Source organism: Bidens hawaiensis, unplaced genomic scaffold (genome assembly GCF_021521415.1).
Source record: "Bidens hawaiensis isolate Kalapana, Puna unplaced genomic scaffold, B.hawaiensis_p1.1 tig00024691_1, whole genome shotgun sequence".
Lineage (NCBI taxonomy): Eukaryota > Viridiplantae > Streptophyta > Magnoliopsida > Asterales > Asteraceae > Bidens > Bidens hawaiensis.
The window spans coordinates 198,951-220,071 of NW_027493912.1; the positions used below are offsets into that span (position 1 = coordinate 198,951).

The 21,121-nt window shown below is 34.6% G+C and overlaps 2 protein-coding genes across 3 annotated transcripts; both read left to right on the plus strand.

Annotated features, from left to right (window-relative positions):
* Window positions 1-3,368: 3,368 nt before the first annotated feature.
* LOC143569874 (F-box/kelch-repeat protein At1g67480-like) lies at window positions 3,369-9,088 on the plus strand. Of its 2 annotated transcripts, XM_077055676.1 has the most exons (5): window positions 3,369-3,461; window positions 5,379-5,445; window positions 5,946-6,777; window positions 7,593-7,850; window positions 8,587-9,088. In XM_077055676.1, exons 3-5 carry the CDS (start codon window positions 6,278-6,280, stop codon window positions 8,957-8,959), a joined length of 1,131 nt encoding a protein of 376 aa, XP_076911791.1. In that variant the 5' UTR covers window positions 3,369-3,461; window positions 5,379-5,445; window positions 5,946-6,277; the 3' UTR covers window positions 8,960-9,088. The 2 variants fall into 2 exon arrangements, with proteins under 2 accessions (XP_076911791.1, XP_076911790.1); XM_077055675.1 differs by lacking the exon at window positions 3,369-3,461 and having other exon boundaries at window positions 5,290-5,445.
* A 1,538-nt stretch (window positions 9,089-10,626) lies between these two features.
* LOC143569868 (nuclear pore complex protein NUP54-like) lies at window positions 10,627-16,137 on the plus strand. Its single transcript, XM_077055667.1, has 9 exons — window positions 10,627-11,087; window positions 12,118-12,171; window positions 12,996-13,055; window positions 13,199-13,309; window positions 13,896-13,961; window positions 14,054-14,140; window positions 14,780-14,881; window positions 14,962-15,108; window positions 15,985-16,137. The coding sequence occupies exons 1-9, from the start codon at window positions 10,686-10,688 to the stop codon at window positions 16,093-16,095; spliced, it is 1,140 nt and encodes a 379-aa protein (XP_076911782.1). The 5' UTR covers window positions 10,627-10,685; the 3' UTR covers window positions 16,096-16,137.
* The last annotated feature ends 4,984 nt before the right edge of the window (window positions 16,138-21,121 follow it).

Genomic DNA, 21,121 nt, shown 5'->3' on the forward strand with positions numbered 1-21,121 from the left:
ATAAATAAGAGTGACCTAGTTCGCCAACCAGTCTCCATACATATTTGTGTGGTGTTTGTCTAGTATCTAATACTTGTTTTGTATATTATGTGAATTGTTGAGAGTTAATATAATTACAATTAAGTGTCAAAGTATATGTTGATTGACTTATTGCACATAAACATAATGCATTGAAATATCTATCATTTAAGAGGTATTATTTTAGTATAGACAACGTTGGACTCGGTGGTGGATTCCAAAGGTTCTAACCATGGTTAAATGTCTATGTAATCACCATGTCAACACCCCTATCTCTTTAGTATTTTAGAAAAACTAATCACTATCTACCCTAAATTAATATGGTCAGAGAATATTTAAAACTTGTTTATTTATAATATAAATCATATTTTATGAATTTAAAAGTCACACGTCTGGAACCATAAGAAATTGTGATGGTAAATTTCGAGAAACTATAAGAAATTCAATAGAAAATAAACTAAGCTTTCGGTTCATGCTAAATATGTTGGATCGTAAACGAATCGTGTTTGTGTTTGATAAATGAGTCGTCCAATACGCTTGATTAACGATTCGTGTTTATTTGATAAATGGGTTGTGTTTTATTTGGGACGTATATAAATGGGTTAATATTTTTTTAAAAATAAATAAGGTTTGTTGTAATTATCTTTATCATAGTTTAAAACTAAAAAAAACTGTATTACCTAATTTTGTTGGTACTCTTATTCCATCATCTCATGACATGATGCCAAATGGCATAATTTTGTTCATGGAGGACTCAATATCGAATCAAAATGCTATAAATAGAATTATAAAACATCAACCCCTAGTTTCATCAATGGTTGGCAAAAAATATTGCAGGCCACGAATGAAGCTTTCTCACCTTAAATCATGATGTCTTTATATTTTAACTTTATGTGCATGTTTTTCTTTAGCTAGCACTTTAAATATCTACCATTGAATTATTATTCTTATGGCAAACTAGTATTTCTATTTTATAATACAATCTTATAATTTATCTATGATAAATATAAAACATACAAAGTGAAAATGAATATCCAAGCTCTTATTTAATATGAAACATTCTATGTAAATCTTATGTCAAATGTGCATACGAAAATAAGATGTGCGAGATTCATATAAGTAGAGCGAAATAATGAATACAAGAAATTTGTGTACGTGTGTGTGGGGTGGGGTGGGGTGGGGTGGGGGTGGGGGGATTATGGATTGGCTGTAGTGGGGCGATCCGACACGATGGGAGGCATAATATGAGAAGTCTGTATATTGGAGGCTGAATTTGACTTTCGATGACACGATGCACTCAAAAACCAAAATTAACCAATTAAAATTAGTTTTTAATATGTTTGAGCTTTGGGCTTTAGTTTTAAAGGGTGAACATTTAGACTAAAAAAAGAGTTATTTATTTATTACACAAAAATTTGGCCCACCCATTAGGCCTTCCATTTGGCCTTCTAGGGTGAACATATAAGATATTTCGCCTCACGTTCCAGTAACTTATTTTAAACGTATTAACTATGGACAAGAGTAAAACTTTACAATAATTAAATAATTAAACGTGAAACAATCTATGATAAATAATCTCCTTGACAGTATTCACTTGACAACTAAAAACAAATTTATAAGTTTATCATGAGTAAAACACTAAAATACAATATATTGATAATATAATATTATAGAAGGAGAAATATTATGTGCTATATAACATGATATTATTTGTACCAATAAAAGAAAGAACGGTATTGTATTGTCAATATTTGTAGATATTCGCAATATTTATTAAATGGCTACAAAAAATAGAGAAAGTCTGACAAATGAGTTGAACCATCGAAACAAGTGGATGTTATTTCATGTTTTAGTTTAGGATAGAAATACAACTTATTACTCAACCCTTCTATATATTATACATGTTATTCACATGTATGTATATATTTGTTTGTAAACATTAACACATATGCTAAGACAATATCATATGTATCTTTAAAAGTTTGGATTTTGTTGTGAAACACCCAATACTAAATAGGGTTAAGCGGTTTATGTTCGGGTTATATAGTTTTAAATAAGTATGGATTAGAGTTGATATATTTAAACAAAAATATGAACCGGGTTCATGTTAAACAATTTAACATGTCATCATGCAACCCGACTCACCAACCCGACATGATTGAACTGTTAGTTATAGCTGAACATATTAAAACGATAAAAAAACCAGTGGGAAAATATCGATACTTGATTCCCTAAACTACCATCCATTGAATTTTGAAACCAACTAGAGCAGTTAAGCCATCAATTCAGCTATCAACCCTTTTTGATTAACTCAAACGACTGATGAGTTTATAGTGTAAAACAATAGTATTCGAACCCTCCACCTCTTGTGAAAATGACAAACACCTTACTACCATATTATTTTTAAAGACAATGAGATATTCAAACACCGTAACTTTTCATCCAGCCACCGTTTAACATCTATACGACTTGTATAATCCTATACGTTTCGTATAGATGCCTGGTGATGTTCACGGAAACCTAAATGAGTCGTATAACATGTAGCCATGTATATGAGAAAATTCAAACATTTTAAACAAGAATGTGATATTATGGCCTACACAAAGCATACATGGCTTAGTTTAGTTCTCCATTGATTAATTATATGTATCTTGCACTATATGAGACGTCAGGGCTTATAAATACACGTAATATCTATTGTATAGGAATATGACTATACGCAGTGACGAAGCTTGTACGTGAACGCCGGGGGGCCGAACTCAAAATGTACAAAAAAATTCATAAACGACGGGTGGGGGGGGGGGGGCTTAAATTTTTGGTTGAAAACAGACAAATTTACACTGCGCATAAAATATTTCGGACGAAAAACGGTTAAATTTACCATAACGCGCGAAAAAACAGGGGGGGCCGGGGCCACCCCTGGCCCTCATTATACTTCACCCCTGACTATACGTTTATACCCGCCCCCCCTAGCCCTCATTATACTTCGCCCCTGACTATACGTTTATACGAGTCGTATAACATAATAATAGAATTAAGTCGAATAAATAGAAATGTATTTGGATATAAATAAAAGAAGAAAAAACGTGTCCATTGATATGGATAATAATTGAGCACCACAAAGCTTCCACTATTATTGGTGAGATTGCAAAATATTCTGGTCACTGTCATTACCGATCAGGTCGTAATAATAATAATAATAACAATAATAATAATAATAATAATAATAATAATAATAATAATAATAATAATAATAATCATCCCGACATCGACTGACTGTAGTCTGATTCTGTCAAAATTTTATCCATTTTACCTTGATTTTAGCCTCTTTATTTATTTATATATATATCAAACCGTTATCATCATCATTATATCCATTTCATCCATTTCCATTTCTTCTTACACTCCAATTCACTCTACATATATAAATCTCTTCATTTCAGGTAATAATAATAATAATAATAATAATAATAATAATAATAATAATAATAATAATAATAATAATAATAATCAGTTTCATCATCTAATTTACTCTACATATATGAATTGTATATATATGCTTTCCGTTTTTACTGTTTAAATCAATCCGACGGTTATTATTATTATTATCGTGTCTTCAATTGAGGTAATAATAATAATAATAATAATAATAATAATAATAATAATAATAATAATAATAATAATAATAATAATAATACTACGTGTTTCTGTTCATTATATGCTCATGATTTGACCTAATTTGCTTTGTATGCTTCTGGTTATTTACTGTTTATATGCTGATTTTGATTTCTTCATGTCATTGTAATTGTAAGATCTGTTTGATGCTGTATTATTATTATTTATATTTATATACTAATTTTATCTAATTCACTCTAAATCTGTTCAATTCAGGTAATTAGTTCATCATAGTTTCATGATTTGACCTAATTTCTGTTGTATGCTTCTGGTTATATTACTGTTTGTACTGTTTTCTTCATGTCATTGTAAGATCTGTTTGATGTTGTTATTAATTATTATTATTATTATTATTATTATTATTATTATTATTGCTGTTGTTGTTGTTATTGTTGTGGAATGTTAATCAAGTAACTCGATCTGTTTGTGTTTCAATATGTGTTTCTTCCGTAGCGTAAGATCTAAACTGTGCGAATGTTTTTTTTAATGTTATATAATTTGAATTTGTTAATTGTTACTAGATCTGACCGGTTATTGGCTGATAATAATCCATACTTACACTTTGGCCGATAATAATACATACTTTCACTTTTGTTACGAAGAGCAATTTGGTAGCATAATCATTATAGATTTATACTTGATTTTTACTCGAGTTGTCTCACAATAATGATTATGAACAAAATGGAGTAACGCAATGGCAAAACGAGTATAAATCGAATGTAAATTGAGAGTAAATTCTATGGTGATTACTGATTATGCTATCGGGATTGCTGTTGACAACAAAAGTGAAAGTTAGGATTATCATTGGCCAAAGTGTAAGTATCCAGTTTTTTCGTTTTTTTTTATTTTGTAAAAGTTGTGTTTTTTTTCTTTTCTTTTTTTTATTGTTTTTTTTAAGATCTGTAGATTTTGAATCAGTTTTGTTCCTGAATTTGATTTGAAATCCTGTGAGGATAATCTGATGTAGTTCTGTTTATTGAATTTCTATTATCCAAAAGAACCATCATTGTGTGGATTAGCTTCTAGTTTTGGTCTTCTACATGCAGTCAACAGTTGATTTTGTGAATATAAATCAACTTTTTCTGTCAAATATGTCATTTTCTGAAGAATACATCCTTGATAATGACCGAATTTATAGTCAAACTCATTATCCTTTTCTTTAATGCCGATAAATATTTCCTTTACGCGATATATATGTTTGACATAAAACAATAAACTTGAAGGTGTGACATAAACCTAATGATTTGTGCAATTTGGGTAAGTTGTAATTAAAGTTTAGTGGATACATGACTCTCATAGATCCACCTTATCACCTTTTGTTTTCAATTTTTGACTGAATTCATTATTGGGTGTTTGGTGTGGTAGGTGTGACTGTGGTGGTAGGTATGCTTGAGGATCTACCCTTTAGGAATGCTTTATATATAAGTTTAGTATTGTTAGTTATAGACTTGTAGAACGCGTAGCAAATAAGAAACACATGTCGATTTATGTTCTTTGTTAGGTGTTAATCAGTTGACTTTCTGACTAATTACTAATATCATAAATTAACCGTGCCACCTGTTTATTATCAAGCAGACAAGCACCGACACAAAGCAACACTGGTTGTGCATATGATGACTGCTGAACCTACAAATAGTACTTTGATTTGATTATGTTTAATTAACTATCATTCTCTTTCGTTGCAGGTGATTGTGCAAATATAGATCAAATGGAATATATAGGGGGTTAAACCAAACTCTATGGCCTTGGCTGGTAAGATCTGCTTCTAATCATTTCATTTGATGTTGTACACGTTGAATTTTGCGGTCAAAGTCAAAAGTGTCGTTTTCAAATCTGATGTACATTTTCTCAAGAAAATGTTGATAACCCTGTTAACAAGTTTAAACAATGGGTGCTTTTGAATATGTACCAAGATTAATATTGGTCTTGAGTTTGAGAAATTGTGGTTTTACCTAACAGTTAGTTATCTTGTAAGGAAACGGGTCACATCTATAGAACGTGTCAGAAGTCGCCAAAAGAGTATTTTTAATATATAATATAATTTCTTATACATTTCTGGCACATTAGTTATTTAACAAAATAAAATATAGTGAAACAAAAAGTGTTTTGGGTCAACCCGATCCATTTTGACTTTGTCGCCCAACCTGGTTGACACCCCCATCTCTTTTACTTTAATGTCAATGTGCATATCTTTCTTAATTCTTTTGACACTTTTTTAAATTTGAATCATGGTTACTATTTACTATATGCAGATTACTCACTGTCTGCGGTTAGAAGCAAGTCTGGAACTTTAGGATTTAAGGTTATTCAAGGTGAAAGAAAGACAGAAAATTACTCCGGAAATAGGACACCTGGCATGGAATTTGAACCAGATTGGACAAGTTACAAAAAATATTCTGCTTGTAGAACTCAAGTGATTAGTACCGCAACTTCGTGGGCCCGTAAGATACCTATAAGTGAAGGGTATGATGAGTTTCTGTAGTCAACATCTTAGAATTTCAATTCCTTTCTTATTATTCTTTTCTTCTAATCAAGAAGAACAATTTGATCAACTCTGAAAAGTTTAGCCTTTTTGCACTTTAACATGCCTGAATCTGTTTGTGGAGGAGATATCGGTGACACAAATCCAAATATGTTCATCTCCAAATCGGTCCGTAAGACTGAGGTCAATGATGATGGCCTTGACTGCGGCCCGGTCTTGCCCGGGCTGCCCGATGATATAGCAAAGTACTGTCTTGCCCTTGTCCCAAGGTCATATTTTCCGAAAATGGGAGGTGTGTCACGGAGATGGAGGTTATTTATTAAAAGCAAGGAGTTTATTATTGTTAGAAAACTTGCTGGTTTAGTTGAAGAATGGCTTTATGTTTTGACTACTGATGCTGAAGGAGATGGGACCCACTGGGAGGTCTTGGATTGCCTTGGAAATAAGTTATCGGTCCTACCTCAAATGCCGGGACCCATGAAAGCGGGCTTTGGGGTTGTGGTTCTTAATGGGAAGCTTATTGTCATGGCTGGTTATTCAATGAGTGATGGCGTCAGCTCGGTTTCTTCTGATGTGTATCAATATGATTCTTGCCTTAACAGGTTTGTTACTTCATTTATTATTTTCACAATTTGACACATTTACTTATAAATGGTCGGTTTAGGTTTGAGTTGTTATCTCAAACGGGTCAAATAAAATATTGGTAAAAGTCACTAAAACTTCATTTTGGCCCGTTTACTTATGAGTGGGTCAATTTAGGTTCTGTTTTTATCTCAAACAGGTTAAATAAAATATAGATAAAAGGAAACTTTATTTTGACCCATTTACTTATTAATTCGTTGATTTGGGCTGTGATTTTATCCTAAACGGGTCAAATATAATATAGGTAAAGGTCGCTAGAACTCTGTTTTTAATGCATATGATCTCCGTAAGTCTGTATCGTTCTATTTTAAAGAATTATGTTATTATTTTAATTATATTGTTTTAGTAACTATAGTTATCACATTGAGTATTTTAGAAAATGGGTAAAAAAGTGTTTGCGGGTTAGCCCAACCTGTGATAAAAACACAATAGTCAAATATCAGTTTAATTTGGAAACAAATAGTCTTCCAACTATTAAATTATTAATGAGTAAACTACACAAATAGTCCTTATGTGTAAAAGACTAAAATGACCTACTTAACAGAAAATTTAACTGAAACAAGAATGAAACCACAAATCCAAATTAGAACTTTTGGACTAAAAGGGTTATTTTGGCCAAACCACAGTGACTAAATCCGTAGTTTGCTAAAAAAAATTATTGTTACAGAGTGAACTCACAATAACCAAAGTATCAAACAAACAGTTTCAAATCACAAATCTAAAATAGCTTTTGGTTTATACGTTTAATGTGACAATTATAATTCTGTGGTTGCAGTTGGAGCAAGATTGCAAACATGAACATGCCTAGATATGACTTTGCATGCGCAGAAGTAAACGGTGTTATTTATGCAGTTGGAGGTTATGGGGTGGATGGAGATTCTCTCTCATGTGCTGAAGTGTACAACCCAGAAACTGGAATGTGGACTGTTATCGAGTCCCTTCGTCGCCCTCGGTGGGGTTGTTTTGCATGCGGGTTCGAGGGTAAATTATATGTCATGGGCGGTCGGTCAAGTTTCACTATTGGAAATTCAAGGTTTGTTCATCTCATCACACATTTATATTTCAAAAGAAACAACCTTTAGATAAATAGTCCTTCCAACTATTAAATTTCTTAATAAGTTACATAATATTCCTTTAGATAAAATGACTGAAATGCCCTTTTATATAACAGAAAAGTGTCCTGGAGTGAAATGGCAAGAAACTGAAACCACTGGTACTGAAAAATCCGAAAAATAAAAATATATTAATGGACTAAAACTGTTGTTTTGGCCAAACCACAGCCTATGGGGACGAAAATCGTAATTTACTTTAAATAATATTATTTATTTTATAGAATATAGTGATTTAGAAGGTTTCTAGACATTTTAGGTTGGTTCAGAATGGTTATTTTGGCTCGTTTAGTATTTATTAGTTAAATTATATGCATTTATAATCATTTCACATATTTTAATATATTTTTTTTATAGAATCTAATATATCTTTTTTATTTCTTTTTGTCACAGTTTTATACATTATAATTATTGTATAATTAGATATCTAAAATTAAAATTCTATAATAATAATAGGCTCGTTTAGGCTTGCGAGCCAGCTTGAATTCCGTAAATGAAGCTCGGGAACACTCACTAAACAAGTGTTTTTAGGCTGAGCACGTTTAAGCTCGGGTTGAGCAGCTTGGATTATTTACACCCCGATTCATATTATTAAAAATCACATAAAGAACAACCAGTGTAGCATAACAAATAATACTTTTTTCATATGTGTACAACTAGGTTCGTTGACGTGTACAACCCCGAGGAGCACTCATGGTGCGAGATGAAAAACGGGTGCGTAATGGTAACTGCACACGCTGTGGTAGGAAAAAAGCTATTTTGTATGGAATGGAAAAACCAACGAAAACTCGCCATTTTCAACCCTGCAGACAATTCATGGAAAATGGTTGCGGTCCCGGTTATTGGAAGCTCGAGTGTCGGGTTTCGTTTCGGTATAATAGAAGACAAACTGTTACTTTTTTCACTTGAAGTAGAACAAGGAGGACTCGACACACTTTTGTATGACCCGACTGCAACTCCCGGGTCCGAATGGCAAATGTCAAAGATTAAACCATCTGGTTTGTGTTTGTGTTGTGTCACAATTAGAGCATGATGAATGATTTGACTATTAAGGTTTTTGTTTTTTGTTTTTGAAACTATTGATTTGAATGTGTTGATTTGTTGTGTTTTGTAAGAATAATGGATATTGATCATGTTTTAGAACTTGTTACTTGTAAGGAAATTGATGCTAATGTGATGGTTCCTAGATTTGTTTTGAGTTGTTGCGATCTTGTTTACGTTCATTTGGTGTGTTAAATCCGTTCATCCAGCGTTGATTTTAGACTACGTGCATTGGTTTAGCTGAAAAGTGAAATGTGACTGTCATGTAGGCATGAAGACTTTTACTAACCTTTTCATACAACTCGAGTAATGGTTTAACTAACAAATAACTATTATTATTTTTAAATAAAAAAGTAAGTTGTTGAATTTGATTGGCTTGATTAAATTGTGACCTCGGATTAGAATATTATATGCGACTTTTTGTTTGTAAAAAGTTTTAAGGAATAAGATACTCGGATTAGAATAAAGAGAGTCAGAAAGGGACATGTAACGCTCAAAAACACGAATAAAAAAGAAACGTTTAGAATCTAACAATGCATTTGTTTGGTAACTCTTAAGGATATAGAGCATGGGCAACTGAAAGCACCTTCACGTCATCCCTATTCGAGCTTTGTCTTTCTCGTAGGCTCGTAGCAAAAATGATCTATAACATACAATTTGAATATTTTCTTATTCATTCGGTCTTGTATTTGTTGTTTACTCGTTATATTTTGATTCATTAATAAGCTTTTTAAACTATTTATCATAGAGATTTAATTATTTGCAATTCCAATATCTAATTTTAATTGTCCGGTCTTGTATTTGTTGTTTACTCGTTATATTTTAATAAATTAATAAGCTTTTTAAAAAGTTATTAAAACTATTTATCATATAGATTTAATTATTTGGAATTACAATATCTAATTTTAAGAAGCAAATTATTCATATTGGTGTCCCAAACAATATTAATCTTTTTAACCTGGTGATGATAAATCGGTCTAACATGTTAAACCTTAACTGATCATCCGCTTAAAATACAATAAGATCGGTTTCTGGGTTCTGCACACAAAAGGTCGAGTCCGAGTTTGCAAAAATGGCTTATAAGTTGAACAAACCGGTCTCCATTCTAACAAACAATTATAGGGCCCGAGAGCCTTGCCTTGGACACAAAACGAGGATTAACTAGGGGTGTAAATGAGCCGAGCCCGAACTCGACTCATATTAAACTCATATTCTAAAGCTCGAGCTTAGTTTGTGAGTTGTTTTTTAAGCTCGTCTTGTATATTATTTATTAATTAATTTATAATTTTTTAAATATTTTGAGAAAAACTTAAACAAGCTTAATCTCGTCTCGAGCCCATTTAATACCTTAACAAGCCAAAGCTCGACTTGAGCTCATATGTGAAGTGTTAACTTAATACATATCAAAAGATGCAAAAATTAAAAATACATCACGCTCGTTAAGATTAAGGCTCAACAAATTTAAACGAGTTTCCCATACAGCATTCAAGCTCAGCCAGCTCGCAAACAACCGGGCTCGTTTGCACCCCTCGACCCTTGCATCATAGGGTCGATTCCCAGGTATACTCTTTTAACATTAACCAAAATAGTGAAAATACCATTAAACACACAAACACAATAATCATCTAAAAAATTGGCGGCAACACAACACACACTTATTATTTCTTCTAGGGTTTCAACCACCCACTCTCCGCCGTGCTCCGTCGTACTCCGCCACAATGTTCGGAGCTCCGGCATCCTCCTCACCCTCCTTATTCGGCACTCCATCCTCAACACCAGCCTTCGGCACTGCATCCTCAACACCAGCTTTCGGCACACCAGCATTCGGCACACCATCAACACCAGCATTCGGTACACCGTCCACGTCATCATTCGGCACTGGCTTCGTCACGTCACTGTTTAATACTCCCGCTACGACGCCGTTTAACACTCAACAACAACAGCAAACGACGCCGTTTCAGCAACAAACTTCAAATCCGTTTGGATTCACAACGCCAGCTACTAATAATAATATTTTCGGACAAACGACTCCGGCAGCGACGCCGTTTAATGCTCAATTAACTACTCAGATGGCGCCTGTAGCTCCGCTTCCATTCTCTCTAGCTGATCGAGACATTCAGGTATGCGTGTATGTGTATATATATGTATGTATAATTTGTATTTTACTTTAAGCAATTGAAGCCCTAACCCTGGGTTTTCAATTTTTATGTCAATTGTGTTAATTATTAGGGAAAATAATCAAATATTACAGAATTGTAACCGACTTTCAATGTTAAAAGTTAAAAACTCAAAATACACAGTCTTCTATAATATGAAGTCGTACGAAGGGTATCGAAGGGTATCAAACGGAGTCCGATTGAGCTCATTCTAGCGGCGTTGGAACCGTCTCGTCGAACTCATCTCATTCATTTTAGGTTTTAGGGTGTAGGTTTTCTTTTGACGAGACGGTGTTAATTATTAGGGAAAGTATCACATAATAGTAACCGAGTTTGAATGTTAAAAGTGAAGAACTCAAAACACACAGTCTTCTATAATAGGAAGTTGTACGAGGGGTATCAAACGGACTCCGATTGAGCTCATTTCAGCAGTGTTGTAACTGTCTCGTCGAACTCTTCATTTTAGGTTTTAGGGTGTAGGTTTCTTTTGACCAGACGGTTGTAACGCTGCTTGAATTAGCTCAGTCGAAGTTTGTTAGATACCATTTGCACGGTTTTTTTAGTTTTAGAAGACTTTGTAGAATATTCTGACCCTTGAAAACTGTTCGGATTAGGTTACTTGTGCATTTTTTTTGCCCAAACTGGTCACTAAACCTTCAAATTGAGCCATCATCGGAATTTTTTTGTTTAAAGAACGAAATGTACGAGAAGATGTGGGGGTTGGGATTTCCAATATACGTTATTATGTTAAAAATAAATTACATAAAATTTACATCACCAGTCCACATCAGCATAAAAAAAGTAAAAAAAAGGTTTTCCTAATTGAAATAAAAAGGAAAAATGCTAAAAAACATGTTAAAACCTATAATTTAAAATAAAACATGAAGCTGAGTGATTTAATTGGAACACTAATAAAACTTGGTTACTATTCTGCAAAGTTATCCCTTATAATACTCTAATTATGAGTTGAATTGTTTGTTGTGTCTGATACTAGGCGATACTTGATGCTTACAAGGATGAGATTGCAAACCCGAAGTATGCTTTTAAGGTTGGACTTCTTTTTATCACACAGAACTGCACACATTATTGCTCTGTCTTATTAGTATCTTGAAGCGATAATAGTTTTATTTTATAACTTAGTTCTATAAGCATTAAGCAGTAAGTTTATAGTTTCAGATCTTGAAGTGAAAGTAGAAAGCTGTATAACTAGGGCTGTAAAAGAACAGAACATTTTGCGGGAAGTTTGTTTGTGGTTCGTGTAATTAATGAACATGAACAAGAAATTTCGTTTGATTAACTATACGAACAAACATGAACAGAGGCTATGTTCGTTCATTTGTGTTCGTGAACGTTCGACAATGTGTTCATTTATGTTCGTTAATGTTTGTTTATTAAAGGTTTTCAATATATGTTAATGACTTTTCTAATATTATCATATAGATTTAAGGAAAGTTATTACTACTATAGAATAAAAATATGTATGAGTATTTTGTGATTAATTTATATATAAAATTAACATATGAATATGAATTTTAAGAAAAACACCAACACAAAACCGTTGACAATAATTATTTTTGGTTATCCAAAACAAATAAAACATTGCAGTGTTCATTTGTGTTTGTGAACTGTTCACGCACAAGTTCATTTTCTTAATGAACCAACACGAACAAGAAATTTCGTTCGGTTAGCTGTCCGTTAACCATTTGCCTGTCTATAAAAGCTTAAGTGACGAACATGAACACGGCCTTGTTCGGTGCAGTTTGTTTACAACCCTACGTGTAACACTGTATATCTCTAAGTTGTAACCTGTGATTTAAGGTCTATTTTTATTTTTATTTAACGTAAAAAGCTTACAAGATTTTCATTCTGCAGCATTTGCTGTTCAGTGTGACTGAACCACAATTTAGGGCAAAGCCTGCTGGTGTATCAGATGTAAGTTTATTAGTTCCATTCTTTGCCGCTTAACTGGTTTCACATTTTGAATTTGGATTTTGAATATCTTTAAATATATTTTGAGTTTTTTGTTTTATAATTTTGGGTTTTGCTAAGAGTGGCGGATAGTTTATGTTTGGCAGATAATGTGGGCAGAGGCCATGGGTAAGCTAGAAGGTATGGAGGCTTCTAATCGTGAACGTCTTTGGCCCCAACTTGTTAAGGGTTTTAAAGATCTTTCTGAACGCCTTAAGGTATCTGATATTAATACGAGTATGCTAAACTGTTTACTTATTTATGTTTTACTAAAACTGTTATGCTTGCTGTTAAATAGCATATCTATATTAATACGAGTATGCTATTATTCTGGTAACTTAGAAGCTTAATTATGCTAGGTTGGACGGTAGATATTATCTTTCTTAAGAAGAATTGAGTGACCAAGTTTTTAGTGATAGGAAGTATACTTTGTTACTCATTTATGAATATGTAAATTTAAGATGGCCTTAGCTTATCTGTACACACACACATATTATACACAAACACACCCTTGAAACTGTAAAGTTGCAACTAGTGTTAGTTTAATATGTGTATATTAAATAAAGCATACTAATTTGTAGGCTTTATAGTTGAACTAAACCTACTCAAATATTCAGGCTTTATAATGTACATCAATTCTAACTTATAGAATGCGGGTATTTTACTTATTGGTTTCAAATTTCGTTGGTATACACATTATTTGGCCCTCATGTGCAGCAGCAAGTTCTTCCTATTTTGAAACTGGTTACAGTTACACACGTGTATCTTATTAAATTCTGATTTAGTTATTGAATACTTATGCAGCTTCAAGATGAAGTCATAGTTTCAGATGCTGAGAGATTGCAAATGACTCAAACCAATGTGAAAGTGGTACAATCGTCTATTCTTAGACTTTCACACGCGGGTTTTACTGTTCACTAAAAACACACTTTAGCAGCTCATTAACGCTTCATTTTTTACAGCTTCAAAGGCATTTTCAAGCTGATACTTTTCCTAGGATAGAGAGATTAAGGCAATCCGAAAAGGCTTTGCAAAGGCGTCTCTTAAGGGTAATTGTTTGCATGTCTTTTTTATGGTGTAGAAGATGGACGAGTTAGTAATGGGTTAAAATGGGTACTGGTTGAAACAGGCTCTTTTTAGTATGGATTTAAACAAGCAACCAGAGAAACACTTTTCACTCTAAATTTATAGAGGCTATTCTATAAGTTTGAAATTTCACATAAATTTCTCTTAACTTCATCTTTTAATACTGAGATGATTCACAATAACATTTTGCCATTTCTTAGTAAATAAAATAAAATTAGTTACTAGTAACATTATATGCTGAGACGGTTCTCAATAATAACTTTGTTTTTCTTACTTGGACCATTACGAGTAGCTGGTTTTTTATTTTATAATGAAATGGATGTGTTTGCTATGATATTATGTAATTTAGAAGGGTAAATATGATATTTTGGAATTTAGGATATATATGAAGTTTTGAACCTTTAAAAGGACATATTTGAAATTAACCTTTTATAAATATTTATTTTGTTTGTTATAATTAGAAACCCGATATTATTACATAATAATTAAATCTCACAAATTTTTTTATGTTATAATTATAAAACCTTGGTTCAACTTGATTTCTTTTTTATTTATTTTCTTTTGTATTTTTGTTTAATTCTACATTTTTTTATTTGCAAAAGTTGATGAGAATACTGGAAGCATTAGAGGCCAAAGGCTTTCGGTTGCCTTTGACCAAAGGAGAAGTTGAACTCGCTGAGAAGTTGGTTACAATAATCAGACAGGTTGGTATTCACTTTCATAGTTTCATCTACATGCTTCTTAATGATGTTTTGCTTAAGTTTTTAATAAAATATGCTTGCAGTTAAAAGGATCTGGAGCTGAACTTTCTAGAAGGGTCCAGAATCTGATGACTGTAGCTCGAGTTCAAACAAATGGTCATGGTGGTGCTTCTGTGTATATACCGGGATCAACTAAAATAGATGAACAGAGTCTTTCTGATATGCACGAGGTACTTGTTTGCTGCAATCATTTAATATATTAATTATAAATGATTACTTCGATGATGATCACAAAAAACCTGCCATTCGTTTTTGGTAAAAATGGGGGTTGAGTAATGGTCAAAACTCAAAACGTGTTCGGGCTAAAAATTTGAAATTGGCTAATTTTAAATATGGTCAGGATGGTTACGGTTGACCCGTCAAAACAGTTTTTTAGTACAATTAAAATGATAATTGATAATTTAGCGTTTAGATAACACTTTGGGCAATGGTTGACCCGTTTAACCGATTTGACCCGTTGGAATAAAATATATATGACCCATTTTGTTGATTTGATCCGTTATTCCGTTTGAATATTTAATGACTTTTGTACACGTCTACAAAGTATGTATCTCGTGTCATTCATATAACAGTTTTATCAAAACATGCTAACGACGAACACATGCTTTTAAGTTTTGTTTGAAAAAGACTACTCCCTCCGTCCCATTAAAAGTGTCATGGTTTGAAAAACACAAAGTTCAAGATAGATTGAATGATTAATTTTTTGCTTACCAAATGACAATAATGCCCTTGGAAATTGGTTCCATCAATATCGTTTATTAATGTTAGTTGTGTGTGTTTTAAGGGTAAACTTGGAAATTGGCTAATAAATTTTGGAAGTGGACATTTGTAATGGGACAAATAAAAAAGGAAATACGGACACTTTTAAAAGGATGGAGTGAGTATTTTTTATGAGGGACCAACTGACCCATTATGTCAAATTATCCTTTTCGTAATTTTGTTTTAATTGAAGACTACGTTAGGTATTCGTGAAATTTAATTAAAGGCTATGCTTATATAAAATTGAAATGGAATGAAATGAAATGGTTAATAAAATGTTACTTTAGGTTTTACAAAAGCAAACAGAAGCTGTTGCTCGGCTGGGAAACGTGTTGAAACGCGACATAAGAGATATGGAGATCATAGTGGCCGAGGACACTCAAATGGCAGATGTGTAAAATCATAATATGTTGTATTTTGATCTTTTCTGAAGCTTATTGTAGTTTTATTTGTTGGTGAAATAAAACTTTTTTGAATTTTGTTTTATTTAAACATAATTGTTGCTAACATTTTAAATATCTAGTTTCAAAGACTATACATTACATGAGACTTGTAGTTACTTGTCTTAAAAAGCATTCGAGATACATAGATTCTTCTTTTTATAAGTCGGTTACTGTACGAAAAATTATCAAGGTGTAATCGAGCTGAGTATAGTTGTTTTTATTCGAAAGGTACGTTTGATGGCAAATATGTTTTAACGGATGCTTAAGATTAGTTAATTTTGTTATCGGCTGTCCACTTTGTTCAAGTACATCTGGTCCACAGTCCACACTGGAGTCTGGATTGACACACTTTTTTCAATCTATGGGTGCGTTGCACCCGAGCAAGTCGTTACCCCTTCAAGCCCTTAACTAGCCGATTTCAATCTCAACCAGTGTTTTGGTTCGGGTTGGACCAGGAATGCATCAATCTACCAGTGTCGGTCCCCAACACGCCTTGCCCACACGTAGAGCCGTATCTGAAAATGCGTGGGCCCTATGCAAGTTAAGAAAAGAGGCTCCAATGTAAACTATGTATAAATAATCAAGAATAGAACGATAAGTCGATAACTGTGATCGTTTAATTGGGTTTAAAGTATAAACAATTGAGCTTTTAATAAATCGATCAAAGAATAAATATTTGGGCTTTTGATAAATCGGTAATGAATAAATTATAAAACATTTGAGCTTTTGATAAACCGGCTATTGAATAATATAGTTGGGCATCATAGTTTGAAAAATATGCAAAAACCCCTTTATAAAGATATGTAAAAATTCCTTTATAAAAATCACTAGAGCTTGTCCCGTTTGGAATTTTGCTACAAGGGCCTAGGGGTAGTTATACCACCTGCCTAAAAAACTACGTATGCGGTTATTCACCCAATCTTACCATAATTTCGGTCCTAGAGACTTCCCTCGAATATTTTATAACCCTACGAAAGAATCGAATCAATGAAAGCTCCCTAAATCTTTCCCGTGGCTCGTTCGGAATTTTGCTACGAAGGCCCTAGGGGTTAATACACCGCCTGCCTAAAAAACTGCGTATGAGGCTATTCACCGAATCTGACCATAATTTTGGTCCTAGAGACTTCCCTCGAATATTTTATGACCCTACAAAAAAATCAGACCAATAAAAGCTCCTTAAAGCTTACCCGTGGCCCGTTCGAAATTTTGCTACAAGGGCTCTAGTGGTTAGTACCCCGCCTGCCTAAAAAACTTCGTATGCGGCTATTCACCGAATCTGACCATAATTTCGGTCTTGGAGACCACCCTCGAATATTTTATGACCATAAGAAAGAATCGGATCAATGAAAACTCCCTAAAGCTTGCCCGTGATCCGATTTAGTGCCTCGACCCATACTGGCCAAATTTCGAACGGGCCACGGGGTGGGGTCATGGCATAATTATTGATCCGATTCTTTCGTAGGGTTATACAATATTGTATGGAAGTCTCCAAGATCGAATTTCAAATCCGATTCATTTGTTCGATCCATACTCAGTTTTTTTTCTCCGGCTCGTGAACATACCCCTCATGTAATACTGGCAAAATTTCGAATGGGCCACGGGGTGGGGTCATGACATAATTATTGATCCGATTCTTTCGGAGGGTCATAATATATTGTATGAAAGTCTCCAAGACCGAATTTCTGATACGATTCAGCGGTTCGACCCATACTCAGTTTTTTCTCTGGCTCGGTGAACATACCCCTTTGGCAATACTGGCAAAATTTCGAACGGGTCGCGGGTTGGCGTTCAGGGTATAATTACAAATATGATTATTTCGTATGTGTATAAAATATTGCATGGAAGTATCCAAAACCGAATTTTGATCCGATTTAGTGTTTCGACCCATACTCAGTTTTTTCTCCGGCTCGGTGAACATATCCGTTTGGTAATACTGGCAAAATTTCGAACGGGCCGCGGGGTGGCGTTAGGGCATAATTACAAATCCGAGTATTTCGTATGTGTATAAAATATTTTATGGAAGTCTCCAAGACCGAATTTTGATCCGATTCAGTGGTTCGACCCATACTTAGTTTTTTCTCCGGCTCGGTGAACCCACCCCTAACAAAATTTCGAACAGACCGCGGGGTTTTTTTAGGGATAATTATTAACCGCTTCATTCGTATGTGTATAAATATTGTATGGAAGTCTGCAATACCGAATTTTGATCCGATTCAGTGGTTCGACCCATACTCAGTTTTTTCTCCCGCTCGGTGAACATACCCCTTTGGCAATACTAGCAAAATTTCGAACGGGCCGCGGGGTGGCGTCAAGGCATAATTACAAATCCGATTCTTTCGTATGTGTATAAAATATTGTATGGAAGTCTTCAAGACCGAATTTTGATCCGATTCAGTGGTTCGACCCATACTCAATTTTTTCTCCGGCTCGGTGAACATACCCCTTTGACAATACTGGCAAAAATTCGAAAGGGCCGCGGGTTGGCGTTCAGGGTATAATTACAAATCTGATTATTCGTATTTGTATAAAATATTGTATGGAAATCTCCAAGACCGAATTTTGATCCGATTCAGTGGTTCGACCCATTCCCAGTTTTTTCTCAGGCTCGGTGAACATACCCCTTTGGCAATACTAGCAAAATTTCGAACGGGCCGCGGGGTTGCGTCAGGGTATAATTACAATCCGATTATTTCGTATGTGTATAAAATATTGTATGGAAGTCTCCAAGACCGAATTTTGATCCGATTCAGTGTCTCGACCCATTCTCAGTTTTTTCTCCGGCTCGGTAAACACACTCCTTTGACAATATTGGAAAAATTTTGAACGGGCTCCAGGGTGACGTGAGAGCATAATTATTGATCCGAATCTTTCGTATGTGTATAATATATTGTATAAAACTCTCCAAGACCGAATTTTGATCCGATTCAGTGGTTCGACCCTTACTCAGTTTTTTCTCTGGCTCGGTGAACATACCTCTTTGGCAATACTGGATAAATTTCGAACGGGCAGCGGGGTGGCGTCAGGGCATAATTATTGATCCGATACTTTCGTATGTGTATAAAATATTGTATGGAAGTATCCAAGACCGAATTTCTGATCCGATTCAGTGGTTCGACCCATACTCAGTTTTTTCTCCTGCTCGGTGAACATACCCCTTTGGCAATACTAGCAAAATTTTAAACGGGCTCCAGGGTGGCGTCAGGGCTTAATTATTGATCCGATTCTTTCGTATTTGTATAAAATATTCTATGGAAGTCTCCAAGACCGAATTTTGACCCCATTCAGTGGTTCGACCCATTCCCAGTTTTTTCTCCGGCTCGGTGAACATACCCCTTTGGCAATACTAGCAAAATTTCAAACAGGCCGTGGGGTTGCGTCTGTGCATAATTACAAATCCGATTATTTTGTATGTGTATAAAATATTATATGAAAGTCTCTAAGACCGAATTTTGACCCGATTCAGTGGTTCGACCCATACTCAGTTTTTTCTACGGCTCGGTGAACATATCCCTTTGGAAATAATGGCAAAATTTCGAACGGGCCCAGAGGTGGCGTTAGGGCATAATTATTGATCCGATTATTTCGTATGTGTATAAAATATAGTATGGAAGTCTCCAAGACCGAGTTTTGTTCTGATTCAGTGGTTCGACCCATACTCAGTTTTTTCTCCCGCTCGGTGAACGTACCCATTTGGAAATACTGGCAAAATTTCGAAGGGGCCACGGGTGGCGTCTGGGCATAATTACAAATCCGATTATTTCGTATGTGTATAAAATATTTTATGAAAGTCTCCAAGACCAAATTTTAATCCAATTAAGTGGTTCGATCCATACTCAGTTTTTTCTCCGGATCGGTGAACACACTCCTTTGGAAATACTGACAAAATTTCGAACAGGCCGCGGGGTGGCGTTAGGGCATAATTATTGATCGCTTCTTTCGTATGTGTATAAATATTGTACGGAATTCTCCAAGACCGAATTTTGATCCGATTCAGTGGTTCAACCCATACTCAGTTTTTTCTCCGGCTCGGTGAACATACCCCTTTGTCAATACTGGTAAAATTTCGAACTGGCCGCGGGGTGGCGCCAGGGCATAATTATTGATCCGAATCTTTCGTATGTGTATATAATATTGTATGGAAGTCTGCAAGACCGAATTTTGATCCGATTCAGTGGTTCAACCCATACTTAGTTTTTCTCCGGCTCGGTGAACATACCCCTTTGGCAATACTAACAAAATTTCGAACGGTTCCCGGGTGGCGTCAGGGCATAATTATTGATCCGATTCTTTCGTATGTGTATAAAATATTGTATTGAAGTCTCCAATACCAAATTTTGATCTGATTCAGTAGTTCGACCCACACTCAGTTTTTTCTCTAGCTCGGTGAACATACCCCTTTGGCAATACTGGCAAAATTTCGAACGGGCCGCGGGGTGGCGTAAGGGCATAATTACAAATCCGATTCTTTCATATGTGTATAATATAATGTATGAAAGTCTTCAAGACCGGATTCTGAACCGATTCAGTGGTTCGACCCATACTCAGTTTTTTCTCCGTCTCGGTGAGCATACCCCTTTGGCAATACTGGCAAAATTTCGAACGGGCCATGAGGTGGCGTCAGGGCTTAATTATTGATCCGATTATTTCATATGTGTATAAATTATTGTATGGAAGTCTCCAAGACCGAATTTTGATCTGATTCAGTGTTTCGACCCATACTCAGTTTTTTCTCCCGCTCGGTGAACATACCCATTTGGAAATACTGGCAAAATTTCGAACGGGCCACGGGGTGGCGTCTGGGAATAATTACAATTCCGATTATTTCGTATGTGTATAAAATATTTTATGGAAGTCTCCAAGACCAAATTTTGATCCGATTCAGTGGTTCGACCCATACTCAGTTTTTTCTCCAGATCGGTGAACACACCCCTTTGGCAATACTGACAAAATTTCGAACAGGCCGCGGGGTGGCGTCAGGGCA